The sequence below is a fragment of the Tupaia chinensis genome, unplaced genomic scaffold (genome assembly GCF_000334495.1).
Source record: "Tupaia chinensis unplaced genomic scaffold, TupChi_1.0 Scaffold000093_1, whole genome shotgun sequence".
Lineage (NCBI taxonomy): Eukaryota > Metazoa > Chordata > Mammalia > Scandentia > Tupaiidae > Tupaia > Tupaia belangeri.
In genome coordinates this window covers 11,874,983-11,895,785 of record NW_006159555.1, presented here as the reverse complement: position 1 = coordinate 11,895,785, position 20,803 = coordinate 11,874,983, and the positions used below count along the sequence as shown (strand labels likewise).

Genomic DNA, 20,803 nt, shown 5'->3' with positions numbered 1-20,803 from the left:
AGAGGCCAAAGGCTGGATCTTTCTGCAAGGTGGAGGACACCTAGAAGGCAGTGACTGAAAGGGAGGAGGACTCTTTCTAGTCTGGTTTCCACAATTTTTGGCATTGTTCAGGGCCTACCCAAGAAGAAAATACTCCTAGATCCTTCAAATAGCCCTCAAGCACATACATGTAACAACAGCTCTTGTGTTCTGAAACATCACTCCACCTATAGGAGTGAGGTGGGGGGCTCCCAGACAGGTGGCCCCTGGTGCCTGAATTTCAAATAAATATTCTGCTCAGGACTTTGAAGCACCATGTGAACCTCATTCTACTCATAGCAGGTATAATTTTGGTGAAGAGATTAGCACAGTTCATTTCTAGAAGGTATCTTGTTCAGTTTCAAAGCCATGTTCTCAATGGAACCACAAAAAACCACACAAATTACCCCCTTTTGGGAGTAGTCTTTCTACTGCAGCTCCTTCTCTTTGAATAGAACCTAGATGAAAGGTCAGTGTGTGCACTTCCCAGCCTAATCCTGTCCTATCTGTGGCAGGGATTCTGCTCAAGGGACAGTCTGAATTCTGTTCTGTGTGCTTCTGCCCTGGCCATACTCCAATCCAGACCACAGGGCTCAGTAACACCTGTAAGCTCAGCTGAGTCTCAAGCCAGCTGGGCACAGCTCCAGGCCCTCTAAACTTGTTCTCCTAACAATTGGCATGTACATGTCTGAGTAAGATGTGGTATGGAGGACAGAGATGAAATATGGAGTGGTGTCTACCAAGAATGGCTGACACTCTCAGAAATGTCTGTCTCTCTCTATGGAAAATCTTTCCATGCAGTTACCCCCACAGCTTATCACCTAGCACCGAAGAACTGCTGCTCAGGGATTCATGACTCTTTCTGTGAAAAAGCCATACTCCTACCACCCCATATTTTTCCTTACATATCTTAAATAAAGGGATCAGCTTCTTGACTATGAAGATCCTAAGCTGGCTATATAGCTAACTCCCACTGGCCCTGACTTGTGGAACTGGTGCCGCCTGGTTGACACAGGAGCAAAAAATACTCAGCTTCCCTCCTCCGTGGAACGAGACTCTGATTTAAGTTTCACAAACTCTCGGGCCACCTCGTCATTGCTCCTCTGAGACAGAATCCGGAGAATGGTCATGCCCGTCTCATCCATGTGGATCTTCCGGCCTAAGGGGCACCAGCAGGCACAGCTGCCCTTGGCTGCCACATCCCTCAGAGGCATCACAGCCAGCCCTAGCACACGATCCTCCCGGGCAAAGCAGTAATCCTTCACGCACATCTGCAATTCATAGGCCTCTGGTCCCTCTTCATTTCCCAGGAGGCTGCATGCACAGAGTAGAAGGAAGGAAGGCCAGAGCTAAGCATCTTCAGCTGATTTCACCCCAGCCTGCCATCCAGCCCACCCCTCCTCTCCCACCTTCCTCCTTCAGTCCCTCCCATCCCAGAGTAGGTCTCCCCACTCCATAACTTACAAGTGGAATGTTTCATTGTACTTGGGGGCCCAGTTGTTGCTTTTGGACTTGGTTGTGAACTTCCTCTTCTTATCACTTTGATGTGGTCCAACCATGGTCACTTCCACAAAAGGTCGGAACATACCCGCTGTCTGCCACTTGAGGTCATTGGCAGCCACCACTGCCCAAACAAGGGAAACCTATGAAGGATCCCACCAGGCATTCCCAATTCTTGAGCCCCCATATGACATTCCCCTTGGAGGAGGGCTGAACTGCAGAGCTGGCGTGAGCAACACCTTCCTTTGACTGATGGGTATGGCCATGAGGCCAGAAAAGGTCAGACCTGCCCATCCACACCACTCACCTTTCACTGTGACCTTGTGCTCCCCAGTACCAGGGTGTGTAAACAAGTCCACCTGAATAGAGACTTCTCCCACAGGATCATCCACACCAGACCCTGAAAAGCAGATGGACAGATGATGTCCTACTGAAGAACTTTAGGACTTTGGGACTCATTATTCCAGGTAAAACTGACCCCACACCCTAGAGCAAGAAGCAGTCGCCCTCAGTAGCCATAGGGAAGTAAGCAATAGGAGGAGGAGGAGAAAGGGGATAAAGAATGAGGCTGAGTACTATAACATAAGTTGAATGGACAGCATCTTAGGCAAAACTTCTTTGAAAAATGCACTGGGAATCTCACAGTGTTTCTCCCAAGCCTCTCCTATCTCCTAGGCCGAAGAATTTTTCCTTGAAAGGTATCAGGGAAGAACAGTACTGTCACCCTGAATCTGTGTCTGGGAGCTAGGTGTACCCGAGGGTTTCTCTTAACCGAACAATGTGGGTTCCCTTCTAGCCAAAAGTGGCAACCTCCCACCTATCCCCAGGATTCCTGGAGGCTTCTGCTTGGGAGGCTGCCTACTCAGGAAGACTTCACCCCTCCACAGAACAACTCCCCAGGCTCAATCTGAAAAGACCCAAACTGCAAGCTCTCCTCAACAAAGGCCTCACTCTATTTTGGGTAAACATTGCCCTGTACCCCCAGATAAAATCCTTCCTGGTCCTGAGGTATGGAAGGGTAGAGGAATTCCAAGGACAGACAGGGATCAAGAATAGAACCCCTTCCTGGGCTGTGTTTATACACCAGGTATCTCTAAGACTTGGGATAGAGCTTCTGACCTTGGACACCTGGTTCTCCCACCCCTAGCATAAGCAGCTCGTTCCAGCTCACAGGGATCAGTGTTAGCCCACATTAGGTTCATGTCTGCACAAGATATAACATACCCTTTTCCGGCTGAATGTCCTCATTAGCAGTAAACCTAATACCTTTCCCATCATGTACTGAATGAGGACAGGCAAGCCAAGAGGTAGCAGCAGGAGAACAGAGAAAGAAGAATCAGTTAGAAGTCTAAGCAGTTAACAGCCATTTCAAAGCAGCTCTACACATATTCTGAGGGAGCACAGAGATGGGGCAGGGTGGAGAAAGAAGTCAGGAGAGGGGTCAATGCCTGAATGTTCCAAATTAGTCTTCGCAGGTCAAAGATTAACCAAATTATGAGCAGAGCATTAAAAAACAAACAAACAAACAAAAACAGAGAAAAGGTAGCTGAGATCAACAAGGCAAGAGAAAGGTTGGAGGCTCTAATTTCCTAGACTCTTAAAAGGTAAAGCAAGGGTAGAAGACACACACACACAGCAGATATAACATACCCTTTTCCGGCTGAATGTCCTCATTAGCAGTAAACCTAATACCTTTCCCATCATGTACTGAATGAGGACAGGCAAGCCAAGAGGTAGCAGCAGGAGAACAGAGAAAGAAGAATCAGTTAGAAGTCTAAGCAGTTAACAGCCATTTCAAAGCAGCTCTACACATATTCTGAGGGAGCACAGAGATGGGGCAGGGTGGAGAAAGAAGTCAGGAGAGGGGTCAATGCCTGAATGTTCCAAATTAGTCTTCGCAGGTCAAAGATTAACCAAATTATGAGCAGAGCATTAAAAAACAAACAAACAAACAAAAACAGAGAAAAGGTAGCTGAGATCAACAAGGCAAGAGAAAGGTTGGAGGCTCTAATTTCCTAGACTCTTAAAAGGTAAAGCAAGGGTAGAAGACACACACACACAGCCACACACATGCCACAGATTCTCCCTGCAGTCTCCACCCCTGCTCTTACCTCATAAGTGCCATGCCAGGTTCTCTTCATCCTTTATTTAGCTTAAAGTTCAGTGCTTCTAGAGAGCCTTTCTGGATTAACTCAGATCTTCCCTGTGTTACAGGCCTTTGCACATACTCAATCTGTCTAAGTTCTCCCTATGCCCTAAGCAAGACCCGTAGCTGCTGCTTTGTCTCTCTCCTTCCCTCCTTGGAGTGGAGATAAGAACTGATGTGGGAAATGAAGCAGTACTATAGGCCCTTCCATTCTCTCCATTGACCTCCTGTCACCTCTAGTCTAACTGCTTAGTTTCCCTTTCCCTTCCTGGTCAGTGCTGGGCTCCAGATCTAGGGTTGGTAAGGCCTAAGTATCCCATTTCCTCCTCCAGGTTCATTCTCCCAGGCAGCCTGTCCAGGTTTCCCTGAAACAAGCAATAACACATGTGCCCAGAGGGCTCTGCTGTAGAGTCGGGTCAGAATTTCAGTCTTAGGCAAGTCTATGCAGATGTGTTTTGTTTTGGACAGACCTACTGGAGGCAGGCAGGGATTCTGAGGACTGTAGTCACTGGGAGAAAATCGGTTGCCTAAGTGCCCTGTGCATAAGCATCATCCATGAGGCTAGGGCCTTGGCTGTGCCCAGGGCCCTGTAATCCTTACCCCCCCTGCAGTTGCTCCTGGAGGTCGGCTCTGTCTTCTCATCCACACCTGAGTATCTGGAAAGTCTTTTGCTTTCTCTTCCCAGAACAATTCCCAGCAAGGCTTCCAAAGCTATGAGACTTCACAAGTGTCCCAACCATACATTCTCCAGGCTTCCTCACAGATTTTTTCCTTCTTTTCACCTCTTGCCAGACAGGGTACACTCCTTGAGCTCACTAAACAAGCTAGGCAACATCTGGGAAAAGAGGCCTCTAGCATGTTTCCCAGGAACGTGATTCTCCTCCCTAGTATGGATATGGGGTGGGAATAGGTACTGAGGTCTCCTCAGGAAATGCTGAGTTCTGAGTTTGAAGGGCTCTCTAGCAAATACCTGGATCCTCCTCAAGGATTAGAAGATGCTAACTCACTAAGGGCAGGTGTGTATCAGAGGGAGACTGAGACCCACAGCCCTTGAGTCTCACCCTGGGCAGTCTGTGAGCGCACAAAGGTCTTGATAAGAGTGTCCGTGGTCTGTGTGTACAGAGACAGGGCATAGCGTAGGGACTGCAGATCTGGGCTCTTCTCCAAGAAGGTTTTCTTCAGCCCATTGCCTCCTGCATGGAAGTATTGCTGAAAGATAAAAGAGCACCTGTTCCTGTTCCATCCTCTCACAGAGAGGCAGCCCTCAACACTGTCCTCAGAGAAGAGAGGACTGTGAGAACAATAGGCTGCATTCAATAAATAATAAGAGCAGGAACACCCACACAATCAAAATCATAGTCTTTCAGTAAAGAGTGTTATTTGGGCATGCGGCAGGTGCAGTGGGGGATGGCCATATTCCCGGAGGTGGTATTTGAAGGTGGGTCTATCTGGACAGGCACAGAAGTGGGAGAGAAGCAGTTTAGGCAGTAATAGCTACCTTATCCCTCTGAAGCTCAGAGAACTTAGTGCCTATGATGTACCTCTTGGCAAGTGCCTTGAATCACATGTACTTGTCTTACCGCCGCCTCACCAAGCATAAGCATCTTGAACTTGTGGGTCATTACTGATTCTCCCTGTACCCTGACATTGCACAGTGCCTCTATTCTGGATGTGCAATGGTAAGGGCTGGGGGACACCTATTCTGGCAGAGTGGAATGCCAGGGCCATGTGGGTGCCTGGACACGAGGAGGTTTCACCTTGATGGTGTCCAGGGCGAGGTCGAGGATGGCACACTGCTTTGGAGTGAGATTCCGTGTTTCTTCTCGAATGTGGTCCTGGAACACCAGAGAAATCAGCAGCATTCAGGATAGCTCTGGGAAGTCATCAAAGCCCCGCAGCCCTGCCCCCACCTGCCAGCCCACAGCTATAGGCTCCTCTCCTTCCTTTCGCATCAGTCTCCAAAACTCTAATATCTTTCTTCCCAGGTACCCTCCCCCGGTATCAGAAAAAGCTCAAGCCCAGAATACCTTGAGTTTGGAAAGATGGCTCAGTTCCTTGGCAGCAGTGAAGATCAGCTGGGTGCCCTGGGCAGAGAGGGGATCAGTCAGACCCCATTAAGTGGCAGGTAAGAAGGGAAAGGGAGGCAAGAGGAGGTGATGGAAGGGTGGTGTCCTTACCGTCTGGTCTGTGAGGGGGGGCAGGACAATCATCCTTTCCATTGTGTTCATCACCACTCGCCAGAGCTCCTTCAGGACACGCTTCAGAACTGTCTTCTCACACACAGCAGCAAAGAGCGTGAGGCTGCAAGCCCAACAACAGGTGAGGCCAGGTGAGCACTTGAGAGCCTCCCCCGCCGACTCCCACACCCTGCTGAGGCTCCTCTGAAGGCCTCTGCTTTGCTTGAACCCACAGGGCTGTCCTCAGTGCTGTACTCACTTGCCATCCAGGAAGTCCATGAGAGGCCGGAGCACACTGTCTGCATCCTGAGCCACTGAGGCCCTGGCGTTGGGGGATGCATTCCCTGTGCCCCGAACCTGGGCCAGGATGTCAGCCATTTGTCGAACACACTCATCAATCCGCACCTGGAAACTACACATGTGCCCACAGTGCAGCGCTCCCGCCTCTGAAACACAGCCTGTCCCCGAAGCAGCACCAGACATTTGGTCCCATTCCCGTACACTCATGGTATGGCTCCAGCCAGGAGGGTCGGCAGGGTAGAGGGGAGGTCCACATGTCTGCTGAATAGATGGGGGTGGGGCAAAGGCTCTAGCCAGGGACTGGGGACCATGTGTTTTGGGGCCACTGACCTGTTTCCAAATACCATGCTGAGCTCATCCAGAACCGTATTCAGTTTCACCTGCAGCTCCTTCAAACTGTCTGCAGCTTCAGGGTCCAGCTGTATCCGCAGGAAGTGAGCCTGGATTGGCTGCTTATTGTATACTCTTTTCCCCTTCCAAGCCTCTACTCCTCCCAATGGCTTTACCCCAAGCTCACTCCTTCCTCTTAGAGCTTTACCCCATGGCCTATCTCAAATTAAGACAGCCCAGACCCCAAGCTAACCTCCTGGCTTATACCTAGTCAAGAGAGGTTAGAAGTCTGTGGCCAGGAAGCTCAGGAATAAAGGGAAAGAAGAGTGACCCCAAAACCCTAAGACCTACCTCCTTGCCTCCCATGGCCTCAAACATTTTCTCCAGCTGGACCCTTAGTTGCTGCATATTATTCATCAGGATGCAGGGCTGCGGGAACAGATGGAGTCGTTGAGTCTTGGCACCTTCCAGCACAGGACCCATTAACCAAGGGTTCCTCTCTCTCACACTATTCCAAAAGCCACAGAGGAACTCATATATTATTTAGGTCTCTCCCTAAGCACTAAGAGCTAGGACCCATCCATAATATTCTCCCTGAATGAGGACTAGAAATAGATGTTTTCCTTTTAAAACCCAGTGAGGAATACTCAGGTATTCATGGTATTATCCTTTATAATTCCTGAATGCCTTAAATGTTTTATTAAAACAAACAAAAAAGGCTAAGCAAAGGTCTAGCTTAGTAGAAGATAAAGTACCAAATGGAGACTCAGAGGAATGTAATCAAATTCTCATATTTTGTGGCATGGTTCAATAAAAGCCCTGGTGAAATCAGAAGTCAGAAACTATCCTTCAGCTCTGAGGGTAGCTACAAAAGCAAGAAGAATTCAAATGTCCTCTATTCCCGTTCTCTAAGGGTCCCATGGCATGGCCCTACCAGTTTCTCCTTTGTGCAATAATCTGGGAAGTTCTTTGATAAGATGTCTGCATACTCCATCAGCACCTTCCCAATCGTCTGAGAAAAGAGGAGAAAAGGAGATGAGAGACTTGTCCTTAGCACTTACCTCGGAGATCATGCCTGAGGTTGCACTTCTCATCCCAGAACAGTAACAACGGGGAGGTAAAGGGGGAATCTCGTAATAAGGGACAAATTTCCCTCTCAACTGCAGAGTAGTAGAGACACGCCCCCCTTTTGCAGCAGAGAAGAGAGGGGTAACACTAGCTTTTACCCAAAGGTCATCATGGTGAGGGGCTGTGATCAGGCTTGTGTCTAGGCCATGAATGTGGTGGTGGTAGGGGAAAGTGGACAGGAAGGATGGTCATGGTCACCTTCGCAAATCTCCTCATGTAGTGAGCAAGGATGTTGGGGTCTGGGCATTCCAGCTTCCGGATGATCTCAAAGCTCTGGTTGAGCTGCGTGAAGACGTCCACCACAGAGCAGGAAAACAGTGCATGTTCTGATGTCTGCTGGAACTAAGCAAGGCCACACAAAGGATCACCATCCACAGATGCTACCTTTTCCCCAAATTACAGGGTACACAAAGGCTCTGCTGAAGGGATAGCTCAGTGACCCTTAACAGTTCTGCTATGGATTCTATGTGGGGGAGAGGGACGGGGACACAATCATCTTGGATGAAGCCCAGGAACTTTTGCCAATAGTTAATTTCTGGGAGACTTGTCCTGGCCTTTGTGTGGCCCAAGCCCCTGACTTACCCCATCTTTCTTATCTCGCTCCAGGGCCCCACGCAGGAATTCCAGGGACACGTCCTCATTCTCATCTAGCCATTGTTGCACAAACTGCTCAAACCACCTGCAGCCAGAGCAGGAGAACTGGGATTGGGGTCTGTGCCTGACAGCTCCACCAGACTGGGGAGCAGTCCTGAACAGGCAGCCCTGAGACTGGTTTGCTGAACTGAATTGAAGACACTAGCCCAAACCCAGAGGGTGCTCTAGCCCCACCCATCCAGAGGGAGCTCTTCCCTTCCCTCTGCAGTGCCCACATTATGACTCACGCTGGATACTCAGGCACCTGCCCCTGGAGGGCAGGCAGATCCCGCACGTATTCATTGTGGAGCCACTTCACCTTGAAGTGCAGGTTCATATAGTCAGCACTCTTACACAGCCGGTCCTTCTCATGCTCTAATGGTGGGAGGGAAGCTGAGTTAGGTTCTTGCAGTAGAGGCCATGGTTCCCGAGCTTGCTCCAGACAGTAGATCAAGGGTCAGGAGGCTCTATCAGATGTCTTAGAACAATGGTGACTCTCAACCTCTTTCTCACAGCCACTGTTCCCCACCAGTGTTCTGCTCAAACTTTAAGAGCCTGGCCTAAATCTTCCTCTAAGGGACTAAGCCAGACTCCTAGATAAAGCAGTCTTGCTCTAGCTTCTGGAAGTGCACAGTAAGGTCACTGGTCTCTAGTGAAGAACAGAAGAAAGGACTGGGGGTGCTAATGCTGATTAATGGTGAGACTACTCAGGATTGAGAGGAACAATGGTTTTCCAGGGCTTTTCTAATCCTAGTGGCTGGGATATTCCTTCAGACAGGCCTAAATGTAAAGATGGACAGTTGTACATGACATGAATGGGGCAATGATAACTACACAGAGACAGGGAAAAACACAGTGGGCTAGAGTTGACAGAAAAAGCAGTTGAGCAACCATGGTGTAACAGAATCTTGAGAAAAACTGAAAGGCTCCAGAGTAGACCTGAGAAACGTTGTCTTTAGAGGCAGAGGGAAAACTATCAAAATGTCAAACCACCAGGGGGAAAAAAAAAAAAAAAAAGATCTCTCAGGGAAGTATGTAAATAATAATCGTCAGTTTAGAAATTATGGAAACATAGCCAGATGAAAGGTCCATCAAGCTGTAAAAAATGGGACAATTGCTATGGACCTAAAACGTCATCTAGCTGTATCTCCAGAGCCTTCTGAAAAATCTAGGACAAAGATCACTCACAGCTTGCTCAGAGAGTCTGCAGCACTGGCTACACTCACAGGTTCCCCTCTCCACCCCCTTTATGACTGAAGCACTGATTTGAATAATAAAAGTCAATTGAGTACTGACATATAACATAATGAGAAAAGCAAGCAAATAGGGTAGAGTACTAAGCCACAGAGGAGGGAAGGTCAGTGTCCTAGGCACTCTACTGCTCAACTTTGCCATGGGAGTTGCCATGGGAGATGCTCCTCCAAGTCAAGGCAGAACATCCAGACTGGGATAGCTGGCCCTGGTGAATTAGTACAGCAGAACTCAAGGAGGAAATGGAAGTCTGGGGTTTAGCCTTGAATGGCATCAGGTCCCAGGCATTTCATCTCCTGGCACTGTAGGCAGTGCCATCTCAATCTGAAGCTGCATTTGCAGTCTCTTCTATGAAGCAGTGAGCAGGAGAAGAGGGAAAAGATATAAGACTAGAAGCAGAGGGACAACAACTGAAATTTCTTACCACCCAGAAAGTGAACTTTTCGTATACGAATGACAGTGGTTGCTTGTGACAGGGCAGAGACACCAATAAGCAATGAAGAGAGTTAAAAAAGAATCAGGGACATCAGAGAGACACCCTCATGAGCATAAGGGAGACCACGTTTTGTCCCATCCCCTACTGTCCTTGAATCAGTCCAGAAACTTAGAAATAGAAAGGTACTACCAGGAAGGCCCTCCTTTCTATTTAGCAACCCACTGAAAGTGAAGCAAGGCTGCCCATCACTCCAGAACTTCCTCTTTCTTGTAGGAATGTCTAAGTTACCATATTTATATGCAATTCTCACTTTCTCTATCAATTATCTCTATTCTCACCCTAAGTGCCATTTTTTTTTTTAACTTCAACTTCTGTGCTATAAAAACTGTAGCACTGAAATACTGCTCAGACTTCAAACTGCTCTAACAAGTCCCGTGGTCATGCTCCTGTAAACTGATGTTGAGGTGGTTGTTCGTGGTGGTGGTCATATTGGGAGGTGTGGCTAATCTGTTAGAAGCAGAAGTCATGTATCAATATCCTCCTGCACTTGACTTCCATTTTTGTCCCTCCATTTATCTTTCATCCTTGGAGAGTTCTTTTCACCCTCATGATTTCAACTACCCAGTTTGCTGATAATCTCTTTCACATCTCTCTTTGGTGCTGGTAGCATCTCTACAGGATTTTGATGGAGTATCTCACTTTGCCTGGTTTTAACTCTAGTCTCAACCTCTTGCCATTTTATCATCTGCAGCTGAAGCTGAACAGAGTAAACCAACTATTTTTACCCTCTTATGTGATGCTGAGCATCATCTTTCTTCTTCCCCTTTACTCATATCCCACTAGACCATCCAAAACTGCTGATTTCACCTCCAAAATACCTGTGGAATCTATACATTTCCTTCTAGCTATGGTAGACCCACCTAGGCCTCATTACTACCATCTCTAACCTGGACTACAACAGCCTCTAGACTGTCTAATTCTTTCTCCATATGGTAGCCAGAGCGAGTGGCCTTTCTACATGATAAATGTGATCACATAATTCCTTTCAACATATGTCAGTGGCTCCCAACTACCTTAGGATAGAGTCCCAAAGCCTACATGTAGCCTACAACCTTCATTATCTGGCTCTGTCTCACTTCTCCAGCTCATCTCTTACTTCTCTCTTTCCCCAACCCTGTGAAGTGCCATGATATGCTGAACTGTTACTTCCAATTCTTTAAGCATGCCAGCTATTTCTAGACCCAGGTCTTGAACATACTATCCCCTCTACATAAAAGATTCTGTATCTCCCCTTTTTTTGGTCACTATTACCCTCCTTCCTACCAGCTAAGCCCTATCATCCTTTCAGTTTCAACTGGCATATTAACTCCTCTAGGAAACCTTCCCAGGTCCTATTCTAAGTCTTGTGTGGCATTTATAACTTTATATTGTAATTACTGCTTTACAGGTTGTTTTCTAGACTGGTATGTGAGCTTCTTACGAGCTGGGGTTGTTTCCCAGTGAAATGAATAGTAATAAGCACAATGTCCAGCACAAAGAAAATACTAAATAAATAGACACATTGGTGAATGGAGTGGGGATTTACTGAAGAGGAATAAGAGGGAACTTTCAGTTCCATATTTTGCCTTGGAGAGTAGTTAAACATATGTTTGTCAAAACTCATTGTATTATATTCTTAAAGTGTTTTTATTTTATTGTATATAAATTATACCTCAATAAAGTTGATTTATAAAATATTTAATGAAGGACAGCATTTCCAACTTTCCTTTCATGGTCAGAGTCAACACTGTCCTCTTATTATGTAGGCCCCCAAGTTTCTCTATCCCTTGCCCTCAGTATTCTGATGACCACTAAGTCCTGTTACAACTTTCTCCCAATGCCTATCAGAGCCTATTCTTCCGTTTCCATTTACCTGCTCTAATCCCGGCACCATCCCCTCTTCCCTCAGTTATTATAACAGTCCTTCGTTATTGACATCCTCTACTTCTATTCTCTTCCTGTTCTAGCTGCCCTTGTCTTCCACTGAGGTAAAATCTTATTGAAATTCAACTTTGCTTCTGTTGTATCTCTGCTCATGAGCCTGTAACGGTTTCCTAGTGTTCTTTTGTTATTATGGTTATGGTTTAATTCAACCAGAGAGAGAGAGAGAGAGAGAGAGAGAGAGAGAGAAGTGAGAAAGCAAGCCACCAGGGGTCCGGAACTCAAACTAAGGTCTGCTATATGGGAGTTCAGCACCTTAACCACCATGCCACCTGCCGGCCTCTTCCTAATGTTCTGTTTTTTTTGTTTGTTTGTTTGTTTTTGAGAGGTGTTTGCTATAGGGCAAGTGCGCTTGCCAGAAAGATGGATGGCCACACCGCAATCCCTTCTCCTCCATTCTCTTCTCGAGATCTTGGGCATGCACCTGGCGTGAGTTTAAGCCACTGGGTCTGGGACTCGATCACGGTCGACTACATGGGGGCCCAGCAACATAGTCATTATGCTAACTGCTGGTCCCCATAGTGTTCTTAATAACTAAGATTATTGGGCCACTAAGTGGCATAGTGGTTGAGGCGCTGGACTCCCATGTGGCAGACTACAGTTTGAGTCTTGGACCTGGTGGCTTGAAACTCATGCCAGGTGCATGCATGTGTGTGTTTCAAATCCCAAGGGAATGAAGGAGAAGGGATTGTGGCATGGCCATCCCCACCAGGACATGATTTCTTGTTTTCTGTTTCTCTGTCTCTCTAGTGAGTGCACATACCTTGTAGCAAAAACAAACAAAAACAAAACAAAAAAACAAACAAAAAAACACCCCAAAACAAAAACTGAGATTTTTAAGATTGCTGGAGACAGAAAGAGAGAGAGAAGAGGGAGAGGGAAAAAGCGCCCCCTAGTTGGGCAGGGTCACACCACAATCCCTTCTTGATTTCTTCATCCCCTTGGGATTTGGAGACAAGTACAAATGCTCAATGTGTTTTTCAAGCGATCAGTGCGCCGAGATTCAAACTGCCATCAGCCATGTGGGCTCTGGCTCTCTTAACCACTAGGCTATGAAACTGGCACATGGATTTCCTTTTTAACTTAGTTCCTAAGATATTAGTTTGAAAACCTCTGCTGTACCTCACACTACCCTTCTTCTGTTGTTGACTCATTTTCTACAGGTATTATCTTTTACCCCAAACACAATGGAGTTGAAGTCTTTCAAGAACTAGGACTATATGACTCGTCAGGCTCACTGATGCTGCCTGGACAGGAGGGACAGGTGACCTCCTCCATGGCCAGGCAGGCTAAGGAGGGAAACCAGCCCCAGTGCTGATCTAGTGTGGGCAAGGGGCAGACACTGGTCTGGGGCTGAATTATATAATGTATGTTTATAGTCCATGGCTGTCTTCAAACTTAACAAAGATCTTCAAAGTTTCTCTCAACCTTATGACTTACTGACTCTAAACCTCACAAGTTTAAGAGTGTGAGGGTTGCCTATTTTTCCTGTCACTCCACCCAAATAGCATATCCAGATACTGCTTTGTCCTAGCTCCAGATGGCTCCTCCTCCTTCTAGATCCACTTTCACAGTCTGAGGCGATAGACTAACATATAGAACAAACAGGAAAGGCAGCTAAATAGGTGAGCACAGATGGGCACAGATGGGAAGCCTGATGGAGGGAGGGAGTGATACCTTTGTCAACCAAGGTGAGAATGAATAAAATGAATGAATGAACTAGATGAATAATAATTTGTCTGAGGAGTGAGGGAAGAAGCATCTTTCTTGCTTAGCCACACTAATCCAGAGTAGCTTTCTAGGAAAGCCAGGCTAGATAGTCCCCAGTATGAGAAAACAACTATACCTATCTGTGGAGAGCAGCCGGTCTGAGAAAACATGTGACCTTTAAACACATGCAGAAATGCGCTTTTGTATGTAAATGCTTCTCAGTAGCTATCTAGCTAGTATTTAAGGTTCTCTGATTTTTTTTTAAACTACAAAGCTAAGTTTCATAAAACTATTCTCTAGAAAGTGGACCACTGGAGAACACCCATCATGGGATGAGTTGATCTGTAGGCTGGGATAGTCCTGAACAGGCACTTGCTCAAAAGCTGGAAGATGGAACCCAAAGCCATTTCTATGATTTCCTTTAACTGCAACTTTGTACACCCATGATCTCCTGAGCCTGATGTCCCACTATGCCTAGAACGGCTCTAGTCCTTATAGTACCATCTCCAGAGCTCATAGCTATTTGGGAGGGGAAAGGGAAAGTGAACCAGGTTGGGCGAGGAGCCTGGTGGCCCACTGATGCAGGCAGCCCCTTACCTTCCAATGCATATTTCATGTCTTGGGCAAATAGATGCCACATCACTTCTGCGCTGACTTTTCCCACATTCAGCTCTTGAGGAAACCTGGATGATAGAAGAAACAGCAGTCAGTGAATAAAGCAAGAACCACTTGATGTGAACTACCCCAAGGTCAACATGCCCAGTTCATGGAAGCCTTATTAAAGAGAGAAGCCTAGGGAGCAGGGCTAGGGTCAATCTGGAGAAAAGGAGCCAAAGGACAGTGGAACTAGGGGCATATGGAATTCCGTTAGGCAAGGTGGACCCAGGGGAGAGGATTCCCAGAAGGCAGAGAACTGAGGCCTAGAGGAGAAGGGTTGAAGCTGGAAGGCAGGCCCAGGCTGAATAAGTAAGTTGGAGGAAAAAGGCAAGGGAATGAGCTTTAAAAAGGCCCACTTTCTTCACAGTGGACAGACACATACACACATGATCTCAGGATCCCCTGGGGCTTCTATGGCAGTCATAGTCCCAGAAGCCTCTCACTGCAGGGAGGCTGGCTCAGTCTGAGCAGGGCCCCCCATTATGTTTCCACACTTGTCTCCAGAAACAGTTACCCAGACAGATACAAGAGACAGAGGACAGATGGACGTACAGGAGGAAGAGGTGGCACTGCAAACATACAGAGATAGGAAAGAAAGTGGCTGTTAGACTGATGAACAGACCAATCATCAACCAGAGAGGGCCAGGGTGGGTGGTACTCACTGGTTCAGAACAGGTGTGTAGGAATTCTTATCCTCCTCTATGATTGACACAATGAGTGTGATAAGTTTGGGCCAGAAATCCAGATTCCGAATGCTAGGCCCTTGTTCCTCTGGAGGTAGCTCCTGCTTCTTGTTCCAGAGGAGAGAGTGAGAGAAAAGGAGAGTCAAAGGAGAATGTAGAGTGTCTCAAATCTTCCTCTCTGTTCTAGTCCCTATACTCCTTCCTCCAGAATCAGGGACTCTTCCTCTCCTAGAGTCTGGGTTCCACCAGACTGCCCCTGTTTTATAAGAGAGGTGACTATCAGGAGGTTCTTAGACAAAGAGCCTGTCTGTAGCTCCAGAGCACTGCTCTGGTAAGCTTAGACAGTTCAGGAAATATCAAGGTAACCAGCCCTCTTCCTCCTTCTCTCAGTTGTTATGGTTAAAGGGACTCCCTGGCTGAAATGAGTAACCCTTCTAGTCTTGCTAAGTAGGTCTAGGCAGCCATTCTCTTTCTAGTGGTTTCCCTCTTCTGATACTCACCACCACCATCTCCGCACACATACATATCCTTCAAGTTCTGCAGGAGCTTCTGCACAGACCTAGCATTCAATTCAGGCTAACTTTCAGTAGGGCAAGACTTCCCTTGACCTCCCTGAATGCCATTAAGGAGAACTGCATCTAGGAAGCTGTTTACCCAGCTGGATAAAAAAGGCTGTGTTTTAGGTGCCAGTCCCAAGGCCTGGTGGTTAAAGAAACTCTCCCACATGGCTGACTACATGGTTTGAATCCCAGCCTGGACAACTTGAAAACATGCTGGGCCTATATGCATATATGCCAAAATCCTGACAGGGTAGAGAAATGGAGAGGAGAAGGGAGTGTGGTGTGTCCACACCATGTTAAGGGGTACTTTCTCACTCTTTCTCTGTCTGCCTCTCTCTGTAAATGCACATGCCCTCTGGAAAATTTTTAAAAAATAATAAAAAGAGGGCCATAGAAGGTGGCATGGTAGTTAAAGCACTGGATTCCACATGGCCAACTCCATGGTTCGAGTCCCAGACCTGGCAGGCTAAAAAACATGCCAGGTGCATGTGTGTGCATGCCAAAATCTTGAGGAGAAAGTGGAGGAGAAAGGACTGCAGCATGCCGTCTCCCTTGGGGGATGATTTTTGCACCACACAGCGAAAAAAAATTTTTTTAAATAAAATAACAACAGATCTGAAGAAATGAGAAGTCACTCTACATTCAGATTCCAGACAAGATATGTGGGGATCGCCACAGAGAACCTCAAATGGATGTTATCTCCCACTGGAAGAAACACAAAGGTGAAGTTGCCTAGAAGGACGGGGATAGGGTTTGTATATAGGCAGTCATACATCACTGCAAAATCACCATAGTCCTTAATACGACTGCATTGCCAAGAAGTCACTAGAAACCAGAAAGAATCTACATCCTGTTGACTGTACCTCCTCAAATATCACTTATATCCATCTCTTGCTTTTACTTTTTCTGTCCACTATCCTAACTCAGACTTTTACAATTCAAGGGTTTCCTAGACTTTGATCTTCAATCCAATCTTCTCCATGCAGCTGCCAGTGATCTGTCTATAAGGAAAATCTCACCATGTTATTCCCTCCCTAAAGCTCTTCAATTTCCTTCAATAGAACTCAAACAAACTCCTTACTTAGCTTGACACTAGTATCTTTCAGAATGTTTCTCTCTCTCTCTCTCAACCTCATCCATTACCACTTCTTTTGTTGCAGGCATCACCACACCACTACCACCACTTACTTAGTGTATATTATGTGTCAGACATTTGCTAAAAACTTTACACACATGATCTCATTCAATCTCATAACAACTCCATCATGTAGAATTACTATCATTTTTACTTTACAGATGAGGAGACTGAAGGATAGCAAAGTTACATGATTTGCCCAAGATCATGTAGCTATAAATAGAACCGAGGTTTGATCCCAGACAGCTGAATTGTGAAACCTAATTAAATTGCTATACTTCCTTAAAGTAGCATATGCATAATTTTGTGCCTCTGAACATTCATGTGTTAATAGTATCCTTTTTCCCTCCTGCCCCTTTCTTTACCTGATTCCTACTCCTTCCTTAAAATTCAAGTTGAATTTTACCTCATTTGAGAAGTTTTCCCTGACAGGTTGGGTCTGGTTAGATACCTCTATTCTGGGCTACTAGAGGATCCTCTGTGAACCTCTAGCATAGACATATCAGACAACTATGACAATATGTAGTTAACACTAATTTTTTAAAAATACAGTGCTGGGACCAGCAGATGATGTAATGGTTACATCACTGGACTCCCACATGGTCGACCACGGTTTGAGGCCCAGACTGGGCGACTTCAAACTCATGCCAGGCATGTGTGTGTTTATGCCCAAAATCTCAAGAAGAGACTGGAGGAGAAGGGATTGGCATGGCCATTCCCCTGGTGGGGGGGAGGGGTGATTTTTTTGCTTTCTGTTTCTCTCTGTCTTTCCGGTGAGCGCATGAATACTATAGCAAATAAAAAAAAGGCAGTGTATCCTGTTTCTCTCTGTCTTTCCGGCGAGCGCATGAATCCTATAGCAAATAAAAAAAAGGCAGTTATCGCCCAGAAATTCACATGTTAAAATTTGGTGAGATATAAATGGCACCTCACTAGTAGATGGTGTAGCAGTTATATCACTAGACTCCAACATGGCCCACTGCAGTTTGAAACACGGAACCAGTGGTTTCAAACTCATGCCAGGTGTGTGTGTGTGTGTGTGCGTGTGTGTGTGTGCACGCGCGCGTGCACAAAACCTTGGGAGGAAAATGGAGAAGGGATTGTGGTGTGGTGTGGTAATCCCCTTGGGCAGTGATTTCTTACTTTCCCTCTCACTGTCTCTGTCTCTGTCTCTCTCTCTGGTGAGTGCACAGGCCCTAAAGCAAAATCCTCTATCAAAAAAAAAAAGAAAAAGAAAAAGAAATAAAGAAATTTGGTCTATCACTGTAATGGTGTTCAGAGGAGTAGAGATTTAGTCTGATTATGGTGTTGAAAGGTGGGGCCTTTGGGCAGCAACTGGGATTGGATGAAGTAATTGAGATAGGTCATGATTGACTCCTGGTAGCTGTATAAGAAGAGCAGACACACATAGACAGAGGCTCTGCTCAAGTTCTTCCCATGTGATGCCCTATACTGCCTCAAGATTCTGCAGAGGGTGTCCACCAATAAGAAGATCCTCACCAGATGTGATGGCCCCTTGTCCTTGGCCCTCCAAAATGGTGAGCTAAACAATCCTCTATTTCTTATCAATTAACTGGTATTATACTCAGTTGTTAGTAACAGAAAAAAGTGACTAAAACATCTATTAATTTTCCCCTAACTCCACCAAACAATTAAGCTCACCAATGGCACAGATATGTCTTCACTCGACTTTACATCTCTATTTGTTAACTGAATAGACAGATGAATGATCCAATGACTAAAGGTCAGCAAATGGAAATTTTAAAAGAATACCAAGGCTTCAATCCAGAAAAAATAAAGGATAATGAGATTGAGAGGAAGTAAAAATCAAAATACATTGGCTACAAAAAGTTCCTGAATAGCTTATAAGCTTTCTTTCAAGTCTAGTTTATTCTCATGCTGGAATAGCAACCAAATATTGAAATAAACCCCACCATAGTTAAAAGATTAAAGCTGAGAACAGTGTCTTCCCCGAATCAGACAGATTACAAGGAAGGATGACAGAGGAGCCCAGAATGTAGCCAGAAAAACAAAGGCCCCAGGAAACCCTCCTACAGACGTTAGAATCTTTGGGAGATTTTATAAACATTAAAAGAAGGAGGCTTTAAATATATGGCTGGCACAAAAAGCACATTTGGAAATGAGAAGAGGCAGCATGAATAAGATCTTAGTCTATACTGAAGTGCTCCTAGGAAGCATCTCAAATGGAACGTATTTGCCAAAGGACAAATGTCCAAGAGATTTAGGTTGTCCTCCCATCATTTACTGTGCAAATCCTAATGCCTTTGGAGGACTACTTCAAATGTTCCTTGTTTTATGTAGCTTTTTTCAATATCTGATCAAAAGTGACTTATTTCTCCTTGGAATCTCTTCAATCTTATCTTTCCTTTTAACAAGAAACAAATTTTATTTGTATATTCTGTAACATTTTGATTCTTATTACCAATAAACACAAAAACTCCAACTATAAACATTAACAGTGGAATAAAATGATCTTTTTCTACTAGCATATAAAACCCTAGTGTGTCTTATAGTCAATATTTGATCCAAAGAGATGTATCTTATTTTTCAGAGAAGGAAAGTAAGACTGAAATAGGTGTAGCAATTGCCCCAGGCAATAGTAGCACCCGTCCTACCATCTTCTGAGGCCAAGCTCACTGCCCTTTTTACTGTAGCACTCACAGTATTAATGGGTCATCCTGATAGCAATAGGTTACAAAGAAAAGAATAGACTTCGAGTTTGCCACTTTACAACTACAAGTCTGAGTTCTGCTCATTTGACTGTACCAACTGCAAAAGTTCTATTTATCAGTGTAGTAATAAGTAGAAAATCTACCTCGTTCATTTTCTTTTACTCATAGGAAAGAAACATTCATTGATGCAACACAATTGAAAGTTTTCAATGCCTTTCTAGTAGGCTATTGTGATTGGAGTTATACATATATGGTCATGAGACTGCAAACTTACTGAATGAGCACTTAGACCTACTCTTAGAATAGTCAGTATTCACTTGCTGGGAAACTACTCTGCAAATGTACAGTCAACAAGACACTCCTAAGACAGGAACTGTAACTGAGTAATCAGACCTAGAAGGAAGTCCTAGCTTTAAAATGAATGGAAGAGAAAGACTATAAATTGGAAGAATCTAGAAAAATGTACTAAGTCACCAAGTACTGAATTAGGATATCAGCCTAAAATAGGTGAAGTAGCTCAGTCTTATGGAAGGACAAGTTAGCTTTGAGAGAAGACCAGGTATCACAGAGAAAAATGCTCAAAGGGAAAATTTGTACTTCAAGGGCCAATAGCTAAGAGAGACAGCTATAGAGGAAGGCAGCCTAGAACTAAGAGGGATCCACATGAGTCCAAATAAAATTAATCTTGGTGAGGAGAGGAACTCTGAGGTAAACTGAGTATTCACCTACTAAACCCCTGATCTAGAATTTAGATTCACTTTCTCCAGCACCAAAATATAACTTAGCACTGACGCTGTGTTCAACTCAGGTATGACAAATCTTGTTCAAGGGTCTCTTTCCATCTATAAATAGCTCACTTTGTCTAGATGGTCCATAACTGACAACTCACTCGTCCTGAGCACCTTTCCACTATGACTTAAAGAAAGTTGAGGTTCTAAAGAGCCACTGACAACTAGTCCTACCTGATTCCCAACCTCTTACCAGCTGGTACTGGCGGCTGTACAAGTCATGGCAGTTGTTGAAGATATACTCATATGTAGAGTTCAAACAGGCCTTCACACAATCCTTTACCACCTGGCTGGCTCTTGGAGGGCTTTGAAGTTCTTGTACCTGCCAATCAACAGAGGAACTATGGGCCAAGAGCCCTGCTCACTTGGGCAGGATAGCCTAATTCCCCCAAATCTACTCCAGGTCCTTCCATCCCCCTGTGAGTCCCTCAGCCTTGACCTGTGATGAAATTGCTAGGATAGCTGATAGAGAGAACTTCTAACCCATCTTCACTGAGCCTGTGAATATGTCCTCTCAGAAGTAACCTGGGAGCGGGATTGGCAGATGGTGTAATGGCTATGTTGCTGGACTCCCATATAGTTGACCACAGTTCGAGTCCTGGACTTGGTGGCTTAAACTCACGCTGGGCGTGTGTGTATGTGTGCCCAAGATCCCGAGAGGAGAATGGAAGAGAAGGG

The 20,803-nt window shown here is 45.6% G+C and overlaps 1 protein-coding gene across 4 annotated transcripts in view; it reads right to left on the bottom strand.

Moving 5' to 3' along the window:
- Window positions 1-1,046: 1,046 nt before the first annotated feature.
- UNC13B (unc-13 homolog B) overlaps window positions 1,047-20,803 on the bottom strand; it is a 237,681-nt gene continuing 217,924 nt past the window's right edge. For 2 of the 4 annotated variants that reach the window (XM_027769818.1, XM_027769820.1), the window contains 17 exons: window positions 20,319-20,447; window positions 14,929-15,056; window positions 14,207-14,292; window positions 8,481-8,607; window positions 8,182-8,278; window positions 7,798-7,941; window positions 7,406-7,483; window positions 6,823-6,900; window positions 6,472-6,560; window positions 6,101-6,253; window positions 5,842-5,965; window positions 5,692-5,748; window positions 5,422-5,499; window positions 4,726-4,873; window positions 1,826-1,918; window positions 1,483-1,642; window positions 1,047-1,332 (listed from right to left, as the gene is read on the bottom strand). In XM_027769818.1, the coding sequence (XP_027625619.1) occupies window positions 1,047-1,332; window positions 1,483-1,642; window positions 1,826-1,918; window positions 4,726-4,873; window positions 5,422-5,499; window positions 5,692-5,748; window positions 5,842-5,965; window positions 6,101-6,253; window positions 6,472-6,560; window positions 6,823-6,900; window positions 7,406-7,483; window positions 7,798-7,941; window positions 8,182-8,278; window positions 8,481-8,607; window positions 14,207-14,292; window positions 14,929-15,056; window positions 20,319-20,447 (2,055 nt within the window). The remainder of the gene's footprint in view (window positions 1,333-1,482; window positions 1,643-1,825; window positions 1,919-4,725; window positions 4,874-5,421; window positions 5,500-5,691; window positions 5,749-5,841; window positions 5,966-6,100; window positions 6,254-6,471; window positions 6,561-6,822; window positions 6,901-7,405; window positions 7,484-7,797; window positions 7,942-8,181; window positions 8,279-8,480; window positions 8,608-14,206; window positions 14,293-14,928; window positions 15,057-20,318; window positions 20,448-20,803) is intronic. The other 2 variants (XM_027769819.1, XM_027769821.1) reach the window with 1 other exon arrangement.